The sequence below is a fragment of the Nicotiana tomentosiformis genome, chromosome 1, assembly GCF_000390325.3.
Source record: "Nicotiana tomentosiformis chromosome 1, ASM39032v3, whole genome shotgun sequence".
NCBI classification, from domain to species: Eukaryota; Viridiplantae; Streptophyta; class Magnoliopsida; order Solanales; family Solanaceae; genus Nicotiana; species Nicotiana tomentosiformis.
Genome location: NC_090812.1, coordinates 75,579,185 through 75,589,877, shown reverse-complemented (window position 1 = coordinate 75,589,877; position 10,693 = coordinate 75,579,185). Strand labels below are relative to the sequence as shown.

At 44.1% G+C, this 10,693-nt stretch overlaps 1 protein-coding gene across 1 annotated transcript; it reads left to right on the top strand.

The window, feature by feature from the left end:
* Positions 1–437: 437 nt before the first annotated feature.
* Positions 438–830, top strand: LOC138906960 (uncharacterized). Its single transcript, XM_070196682.1, has one exon. It carries the CDS (start codon positions 438–440, stop codon positions 828–830), a length of 393 nt encoding a protein of 130 aa, XP_070052783.1.
* The last annotated feature ends 9,863 nt before the right edge of the window (positions 831–10,693 follow it).

Genomic DNA, 10,693 nt, shown 5'->3' with positions numbered 1-10,693 from the left:
AATTTTAACTTGTGTACAAAATTTGAGATTAATCGGACTTGATTTGATAGGTTTCGGAGCCGAATGTTGAAGTTTGAAGTTTTAAAGTTCATTAGGCTTGAATTGATATGCAATTTATATTTTTAGCATTATTTGATATGATTTAAAGGCTCGACTAAGTCCGTATGATGTTTTAGGACTTGTTGGTACATTTAGGCGGGGTCCCGGAGGCCCCGGGTGTTATTCGGTAGGGAATTGGACTTTTAGCGACCAGATTAGTGTTTTTATTGGATTTTTGGAGAACAATTCTTGGGCAATTTTTAGGATTTCTTCAAGACTTCAACTTGGGTAAGTGTCCTATATCCAAAAATGATTCTATTGTTGTTGATCGTGTGTATCGATCGTGTTTTATTGTTCTTAGTGGTTTTGAGACTAGAGTCGATTTAATATTGCTCAGTATGGTGGATTTTGATGTTATTTTGGGCATGGACTGGTTGTCGCCCTATCACGCTATCCTTGATTGTCACGCCAAGACGGTGACATTGGCTATGCTAGGTCTACTGTGGCTAGAGTGGAGAGGTACCTTAGATAACATTCCTAGCAGGGCTGTCTCAATTCTTAAAGCTCAGCGAATAGTTGATAAGGGGTGTGATGCGTATCTGGCCTATGTGAGGGATGTTAGTGTTGGTACTCCTACCGTCGAGTCTGTTTCGGTAGTGAGGGATTATCCAGACATATTTCAGGCAAATCTTCCGGGCATGCCGCCCGACAGAGATATTGACTTTGGCATTGATTTGTCACCGGGAACTCAGCCTATTTCTATTCCACCTTATCGTATAAACCTAGCATAGTTTAAAGAGTTAAAGGAACAGTTGCATGAGTTGCTCGATAAAGGCTTCATTCGGCCCAGTGTGTCGCCTTGGGGTGCTCCTGTCTTGTTTGTAAATAAGGATGGTTCTATGTGAATGTGTATTGATTATCGCCAGTTGAACAAGGTTACAATGAAGAACATGTATCCATTACCACGTATTGATGACCTATTTGATCAGCTTTAGTATGCTAGAGTGTTCTCTAATATTGACTTGCGTTTAGGCTATCATTAATTGAAGATTCGGGAGCCAGATATCCCGAAGACTGCTTTCAGTACTCAGTATGGTCATTATGAGTTTCTTGTGTTGTCTTTTGGGCTGACCAACACCAAGACAACATTTATGCACTTGATGAATAATGTATTTTAGCCCTATCTTGACTCTTTCATCATTGTGTTTATAGACGACATTCTGGTGTACTCCCGGAGTCGGAAGGATCATGAGCTGCACCTGAGGACTATGCTTCAGACCTTGAGGGAAAAGAAGTTTTATGCAAAATTTTCAAAGTGTGAGTTGTGGCTAGAATTAGTGGCATTTTTGGGTCATGTAGTATCGAGTGAGGGGATCAAGGTAGACCCGAAGAAGATTGAAGCAGTATAGAGTTGGCCCAGACCATCCTCAGCTACGAAGATCAGGAGTTTTCTTGGCTTGGCGGGGTATTACCATCGATTTGTAGAGGGTTTCCGTCTATTGCAGCACCTATGACTAGATTGACCTAGAAGAGTGCTCCGTTCAGGTGGATCGAGGAGTGTGAGGAGAGCTTTCAAAAGCTAAAGATTGCTTTGACTACAACCCCAGTGTGGTTCGGGGTCCTATATGGTGTATTGTGATGCGTCACACATTGGTCTCGGTGCGGTGTTGATGTAGGACAATAGGGTGATTGCCTACGCGTCTAGATAGTTGAAGGTGCATGAGAAGAACTATCATGTACACGACCTCGAGTTAGCAGCTATTATTCATGTGTTAAAGATCTGACGGTACTATTTGTATGGTGTCTCTTGTAAGGTCTTCACCGATCACCGGAGTCTACAATATCTGTTTAAATAAAAGGATCTTAACTTGTGGCAGCAGAGATGGCTGGAGCTGCATAAGGATTATGATCCCGGGAAGGCCAATGTGGTGGCCGATGCCTTGAGTTGCAAGGCAGAGATTTGGGAAGTTTAGCATATTGACCAGTAGCAAAGAGGCTTTTAGCCTTGGATGTTCAGGCCTTAGCCAACCAGTTTGTCAGATTGGATGTTTTTGAGCAGAGCAGAGTTTTGGCTTGTGTGGCTTCAGAAGTTAGAGATTCTAGAGTGGAAATGGGAGAGGATCACTATCGATTTTGTTGTCGGACTCCCACGGACTAAGAGGAAGTTCGATGCAGTTTGGGTGATTGTGGATAGATTAACCAAGTCAGCTCCTTTCATTCCTGTTGTTACTACTTACTCTTCGGAGCAGTTGGCTCAGGTTTACATTCGCGAGATTGTCAGGCTTCATGGCGTATCGGTATCTATCATCTCTGACCGGGGTATGCAGTTTACATTGCGATTCTGGAGAGCCGTATAGCATGAGTTGGGTACTCGGGTGGAGTTGAGTACAACCTTTCGCCCTCAGAGGGACGGACAATCCGAATGCACTATTCAGATATTGGAGGATATGCTTCGTGCATGTGTGATAGATTTTGGGGGAGCTTGGGATCATTTCTTGCTGCTTGCGGAGTTTTCCTACAACAACAGTTATCAGTCGAGCATTCAGATGGCACTGTATGAGGCTTTGTAAAGTAGGCAGTGCCGGTCTCCAATGGGTTGGTTTGAGCCGGGTGAGGCTAGACTATTGGGTACATATTTGGTTCAGGATGGTTTGGAAAAAGGTTAAATTGATTCAGGATCGACTTCGTACAGCCCAATCCAGGCAGAAGAGTTATGCGGATCGGAAGGTTCGCGATGTTGCATTCATGGTTGGGGAGCAGGTCTTGGCGATTTTTAGAGCATTTTCGAGGAATTTCTTGAGGTAAGTCACTTGTGATCATTGTTAGTCATTAATATTGAATTGTCATTGACTATTTCAATTAGATTACATGTTTTGAGGTGAAATTCGAGGAAATTGGGCTTAGGATTTGAAAATAAGATTTGAGGATTTGAAGGCCGTGTTGATATCGGAATTTGGTAATTTTGGTATGGGTGAACTCGATATCGAATGGGTGTTCGTATTTTGCAATTTTACCCGATTCTGAGACGTGGGACCGAGTCGACGTTTTGCGGCGATTTTTCAATTCTTTGCTAAAGTTGTAATTTCATTTTTAAATTAATTTGTTGTAGTTGTATTTATAGTATGTAAATGCTTTTGGTTAGATTTGGGCCATTCAGAGTCGGAAAGTCGAGGGAAAAGCATTCTTATTAACTGATTGAGCGAGATTTAGGGGAAGTAACTTGTCTAACCTTGTGTGAGGGAATCTCCCCTTAGGATTTGGTACAGTTGTAACAATTTGTGATATGTGAGTGACGTGTACGCGAGGTGACGAGTGCATATACGGGCTAAATGTGAAAATTCCGGTTCTTGCCGAGTAGTCTTCTTTTAAATTCCTTAACTGAGTTGCCTTAGCATGTGTAGTTGTCATGTTTATCCTAGTATTGCATGTGTACGTGTCTTAACTTTTACTTGAAATTTGTGCAACATGCTTAGTTGAATTACTTGCCTTTGTGATCTTGTATTCAGTCTTTTAACTGTTTGATTCCTTTCTGTAAATTTGTTGTTCCATAGGTTATGAGTTGTGTATTTACTTTTGGGACTATGAGGCGGCACCTCGGGAGCTCCCCCTGCTGCATATTTACCTTTGGGACTACGAAGTGGTACCTCAGGAGACCCCCTGTTGCATATTTACTTTTGGGACTATGAGGCGGTACCTCGGGAGATCCCACTGTTGTGTATTTATATTTGGAACTACGAGGTGATACCTCGGGAACGCCCCTATTGTTTACATTCTATTTGTTGTGATGTTACCTTTCTAAAATGTTTCGTTGTTCATTTCTTAGTTATTTCATTATATTATTATATTTTCTCCCTCATTTCCTTTTATTCCAGTAGGGCCCTGACCTGACCTCGTCACTACTCTACTGAGGTTAGGCTTGACACTTACTGGGTACCGTTGTGATGTCCTCATACTACACTTCTGCACATCTTTTTGTGCAGATCTAGGTTCTTCCTACCAGACCAGATACTAGTGAGCTGAACCGTACGTGGAGACTTCAAGGTATATCTGCTAGCGTCCATAGACCTTGGAGTCTCCCTCTCAATCCTTATTATGTTGTTTTCTTTATTCTCTTTAGACTCAGATGTATAAAGACACTTAGTATTTTCTCTTAGAAGCTTGCGACTTATTTCTACCATGTTTTGGGAGTTGTAATTATTTGAACTGTAGTTTATATTTATATTTCATGTGTTGAGATTTGAGTTCAGTTTTATATTTAGTTATTCCGCAAATTGTTAGGCTTACCTAGTCTTAGAAACTAGGTGCCATCACGGCATCCTACAGAGGGAAATTGGGGTGGTGGTGACAGGAGTGGACCCTGCAACACGTACCCTGGGATCAAAACAATGAAGTTGATGCTCTAGAAAACTTGGGGTCGTCAGTTGGTGACAATGAATTCAGCTCGGGAATAGTCGTACAACTCATGAAATCGGTAGTGGAAGAAGGTCACGCCGAGATAAACTCGATAAGCTTAACCTGGGATTGAAGAAACAAGTATATAGATTACCTGAAGACTGGGAAACTGCCCTCGAATCCTAAAGAATAGAGAGCTATGCACACGAAGGTGGCCAGGTTCAGCTGTCCAAGGATAACACCCTGTTCAGAAGAACGTTCGATGGCCCACTCGCCATATGTTTGGGACCGGGAAACACTAAATAAGTTTTGAGGGAAGTTCACGAAGGCACCTGTGGGAACCATTCGGGGCCCGAATCATTGGTTCATAAGATAATCAGATCGGGTTATTACTGGATCAACATGGAGAAAGATGTGAAGGAGTTCGTACGGAAATGCGATGACTGTCAGAGGCAAGCACCGATGATCCATCAGCCCGAGGAGCTACTGCATTCAGTCTTGTCACCTTAGCCATTCATGAAATGGGGAATGGACATCGTCGGTCCCCTGCCATGGGCACCCGATAAGGCTTAATATATTTTATTTATGACTGATTATTTTTCTAAATGGGTTGAAGCTCAGGTATTTGAGAAAGTCAGTGAAAAATAAGTCATTGATTTTATTCGGGACCACATAATATGTCGGTTCGGAATGCCGGCCGAGATCGTATGCAACAACAGGAACCAGTTCATCGGCAGTAAAGTTAGCAAATCTTTCGAGGACTATAAGATCAAAAGGATCATATTAACACCTTATCACCCTAGTGGGAACGTGCAGGCGGAGTCTACTAAAAAGACCATACTCCAAAACCTTAAGAATAGATTGACCGACGCCAAAGGAAAATGGAAGGAAAATTTTTTCGAAGTCCTGTGGGCATACCGTACGACTTCAAAATCTAGTACCGGGGCCACCCCGTTTTCGTTGGTCTATGGTGCCGAAGTGCTAATACCGGTCGAGGTAAGAGAGTCGAGTTTTAGGTTCCGATATGTGACCGAAGAGTTAAACGGTGAGGCCATGAGCACGAGCCTAGAACTATTGGACGAGAGGCGAGAGGCCTCCCTCGGCCGGTTAGCCGCCCAAAAATAACGGATTGAAAGGTATTACAACTGGAGAGCCGACCTATGACATTTCAATATCGGTGACTTGGTGTTAAGAAATGTGACACTGAACACACGGAACCCGAATGAAGGAAAGCTGGGACCGAATTAGGAAGGTCCATTTTGAATTATCGAGGTTACCGGTAAAGGTTCATACAAACTCAAAGCAAGGAACGGTGAGCAGCTACAGAACAACTGAAACGTAACCTACCTAAAACTATACTACTTCTAAGGTACGACCCTATTCATTTTTTTTAATTATTATTACATATATTGCGAATTGGACTAACACTTGCAGGAAACAACTAAAGGAGGATGTAGTTGTTAGGCCTGAAAAAGCACACGTTGCACTCTTTTTACCTTGAACCGGTTTTGTCCCAAATGGTTTTTTCGGCAAGGTTTTTAACGAGGCAACAGTGGATCCTGCTAACTTAGAATCAAAGGCCAGTTATGAACCGGAGTCGATGGTCATATCAACAGTATACAATCCCTTTCAACGATCGACCTCGAATACTAGGGGCCATCACCCTCGGGTAATGATTTTTAGCAAGGAAGGAAACTTTGTGCTTGAATAGTCTGGGCTCGGTGTATAGAATTTATTGTAAGGGACAAACGGTCAAATGAACTGTGCCCGCGTAGATCACCTAAGCCATAAAACAAAGCTTGTACACACTTACAATCTTGTATATTACGCACAGGAATGAAAGAAAGTTTCTACCTTGCAGATACATATTTTGTCCTTTAAGACTATTACATTTTGTTCCTTAAGGATATCGAGCCCAAGGGCCGTCTCTATCCAGATCCAATAGATCACCCCCACTAGGGGACTATCATCCAAGGCAAGCTCAGATAGCCCGGGCTATCGAAGCCCGGAGGCACAAATGCCTATTAGGCAGTGCCTAAACTTAAAAGGCTACGACCACCCCCACTCGGGAACTGTCGTCTAAGACAAGCTCGGATGGCTTCGGTTATCGAAGCCCGGAGGTACAAAGCATATTAGGCAGTACCTGAACTTAAAAGTCTACGACCACTCTAGAAACGGCTCGGAGATGTCCGAAGGTTGTAGTCAAAACATAAGGCCTTCAAAATTCCAAACCGGTTTAGAGGTTACCCTCGACAAACATTATAGTCTAAAAATATCTAAACAAGCACTTTTGGGGAAAGCTCTCAGTCATACCGAGCCCCCGCAAGTTTCAAACCAAATTCACATCAAGAATAAGTCTTGTTCAAACCTCTGAACAAAAACCTATTACTACGTTTTATTTCGTGCTAAGGAATTTGAAATCTTTGCAATTGTAAAGAGGATGCCAAAAGTAATAGGCTCGAAAATTGCCAAAAGGGAAAAAAAGCCTTATATACATTCCAAAAAAGTCTTTACAAAGGCCAATGAAAATGGCCTCAACAAAAAAAATGAACAAAGTACAGAAGCAAAGAAAAATTCCTAAGGCACCTATGCCTAATCTTTGCTAGAACCCGCTTCGGCACCAGCGTCATCGAGGTCTTCTCCATCCTCAGGTTTACTGGAGCCCTCAGAGCCTTCCTCACCCTCGGGTTCAACCAGCTTCTTGGCCTCGACCTCGAGCCTTATCATATCTTCGATCTCGACCGACAAGTCGAAACCTCGGGCATGGACCTCCTCGACGGTCTCCCTTCGAGACAACTGCTTCACATACTCAACGGTAACTTTCAGGCGGGCCTCGACTGCCTCAACATCTTCCCTATATTGGGCCACCTTCTCTTCAGCATCATCTCTATGATTATATCTGACACAGACTTCGCTATTTCGATCTCCTTGCTAAGGGCATCCCGTTCAGTAAAGGCCGAGGCCAGTTGAGACTGGAGGTCTTCAATTTTTTGAGCCCGTGCTTCGGCTTCCTCTTTCGCCACTCGGAGTTGGACTTTTACCGATGCTAGCTAATCTCGGGCGGTCTCCTTCTGCGAAGCCAGCCGGTCCATGTTTTCCTTCCAGATATCGGCCATGGCTTTGACCTCGTTCATTTTAGCCCGGAGTTGGTCCATCCGGTCGATCTTCTATTGGACCTGCGAGGTTTGGTTGTTAGTCGCCACAACAAACTAGTCATCGCTAACTTCAAAAATATTTACTTGTTCCACCAGGTCTGCATGCTCCTTATGAACCGTATCCAACTCGGCCCGCAGACTCTTGACAGCTTTTTCGTGTTGCTCGCTGAGAAGCTTATTCATGTCCCTCTTCTCGGCGAGCTCCCTGACCTTAACCTTGAGCTAGTTAGCCTCAGCCCGGAACCAGAGAAAACTTTCATGATGAAGTACTGAGGCCTGAAAAAAAGATAAAAGAAAGAAGACGTGAGATAAATTAAAAACTAAGTCAGAAGACGAAAGAGCGTAATGACATCTTACCCGGTTCAGCGCCTGCTGCACTTCGTTAAACAAATATAGCACATCCACCTCGTTCATTTATGCTTGGTATTCTTCGGTTACCAGGTACCGGAGATAGTTCTCTACTCCAACGGGGGTGGAAAGAACCCGGGCATCCTTCGGGATGGTTATGACTATTGACCGCTTATGGTCAAGATCCATGCTGGGGGCGAGGAACTGGTTGACTAATTTTGGGCTCGATTTCAGCCCACCGACCTCTGAAGATGGATCTTTCCTCGTCACCTCCAAGTCTCCCAACCCGGAGAAGTCTTTCAGATCAGTTGAGTCCACACATTCAAAACAAGAACAAAGGGGATCGTCTACTCCATGAGCCCTTTCTTTGGATCACTCCTTCACCGCTCGACCTTCATCAAACATGGACTCGGTGAATGAAGGCGACCCCGAAATATCTATGACATCGGGTTGAACGGAGCCAGCATCTCGAGAGGTCTCATCCCTCATCTCAATATCGGCTTCCCGAACCTCGGTTGTCGTCCGCTCTTCGGGGGAGGTCAGCCCACAAGCCACAAAAATATCACCTTCCTCAGGCTCATCCCAGAGCCAGAAAAGCGAGTCTGAGTCGGGTGCTCGGGAGCTAGAACTCTCCTTTGGCTTACGGGTCAACCTTCTCCTTGGCTTCTTCTTCTCCAAGCTCGAGGATGTCGGAGCCTTTCTTTCTTCTTCTATCCAGCAGCAGCCCCGAAAGGATCAACAGACAAGTCCTCATCCCCTACTGGAGGCCTAAGCTCAATGGTCTTAGGCAAGCCTGCGAAAAGAACAGAAACAAAATGAGAATGTGATGCTAACATGAGAGCCTAATGTTACTTATTCGGGAAAGAGATCTTACCGTGAGAATGAGACTCCCAACGTCCCTTTGAGAGCTAGCGCCACGAGTGCTCAGAATAAGGCATTTGCGAACAAATACCCTCGATCCACTCCTTGAGCCGAGCAATGGCGTTTGGGAATCGAGCAACAGTTGCACCACCACAAATACTGATGAGGAAAAAGAATATGAATGTAAAATTGACATTTAAAGGAAAGTTGTGCTTACGTGATACATTCTACTTCCCGAGGAATGGCCTAAACTCGGAAGGGATCAAGTCTGCGGTCCTCACCCGGACGAAGCATCCCTGCCAGATCCAATCCTGGTCCTCATCGATGCTTGAAAATGGGGCTTTGCTAGCCCGATGTACAAGCTTTATCAGTCCCCCTCGAAAGATTCGGGGACGGTACATGCGGAGTAGATGATCGATGGTGAACCGACATCAGTCAATTTGTTTCACGAAGTATCGATACTTCATACCTCTTACAGAAGTCTAGAATGACCGTATCCACCGGGCCCAGTGTGAAAGGATAAGTATAAACACTAAGATATCCCTCCACATGGGTAGTAATGGCTTCCTCGGGCCCGGGGTTAACTATACCCTTATATGTCCAGCCACAGTCCTTTCGAACCGTAGGAAGGACTTCTTTGCACCAACGAGGGCTTTTTGATCTTAAAGTCTTTCACAACCGAACATCCCCCGGGGACGAACATTTTTAAGGGAAGCTCGGCAGTCGGTTCAACGGTAGTCGCGCCCAAAGCGGATCTCTCGAGGACGACCACATTGGGAGCGGTCTCCTCGACTTCGGTAGTCGGTTGCGAAGAAGAAGAAGCAACTTTTTAGGGAACGATTTTGGAAGTTTTTGCCATTGTTATCTGGAAAAAATATGAAAAATATGAAGAAAGGTTGGGAGATAAAAGGTAAAAGCTTTGCTGAGAAAATCAAGTGCACTGATTTGGGTAGAAAATAAGTAAAAACTTGCAATTTACTGAAAAATCTTGAAGAACGGAGGTAAAACAGTTGGAGTATGACGAAGGGAAGTGATATCATGAAGGTTCGAACACAGAGGCTTGGTCAAAAGGTAAAAAATGAACGAAAGAGGGGAGTATTTATAAAAGGATTCGAGCCGTTTCACGTCTAGGGATGGCCTGTCGATGGTTGACACGCGTATGAAGCCGTTATGACGCGACTGACAGGACGTTTCAGATTCTTTGTCGTTTCTGTCACGATGTGTTGAAGAAGGGATTGAAGTGCACATGTTCTTTCTCGTCATTTCCATAAACGTACTCTCCGAGAAATGAGGGGACTATCTGTATACGTGCGAAATCGAGCCCATGGGACGCCTCGGTTTCTGATGAAGTAAACGGAGCGAGAGACATGACGGTAAGGAACTGGACAGGCAAGGAGCCCCTCGAGCCGGGATGCGGGCAAAACGTGCCCTCGAGAGTATCGGGGCCATGACCCGTAGGTTCGGTTCGAATCCCAAAAGCCTCGGAGAGCATTACTAGATAATCGACAATGACCGACAAAAGACCGTGATATCCGTGACCAGTCGGATGTTACGACGTGAATCTCAACACGTATCGGCAGAGAACCAGTTGTAACACGCATATCAAGGCAATATATTCTGATATTCTCTATTATTCAAAGTTCTTACTTGTGTTCATCAATTCATCAATAACGTGACCCCGGGATCGTAGGCAGGCATTTCATTAAGTTGTTACTAAGTCCGGGATCAGTCCTCTCGATTGGTTTGACAATTTATTACGTCCTTTATCTGTTTAATCTAACGCAGTTTATCATTTGTATTGAATTATCCCACGTATCCTTAAAACTACTTAAAAATTTAATTGTTATCCGTTTTTAGGGTAAACAATATCAATATTCCACACATATATTTTTCTCCTT

Excerpts from the sequence above, each read along its gene's own strand:
- LOC138906960 (XM_070196682.1), top strand. The coding sequence starts at position 438 with ATGGTGGATTTTGATGTTATTTTGGGCATGGACTGGTTGTCGCCCTAT.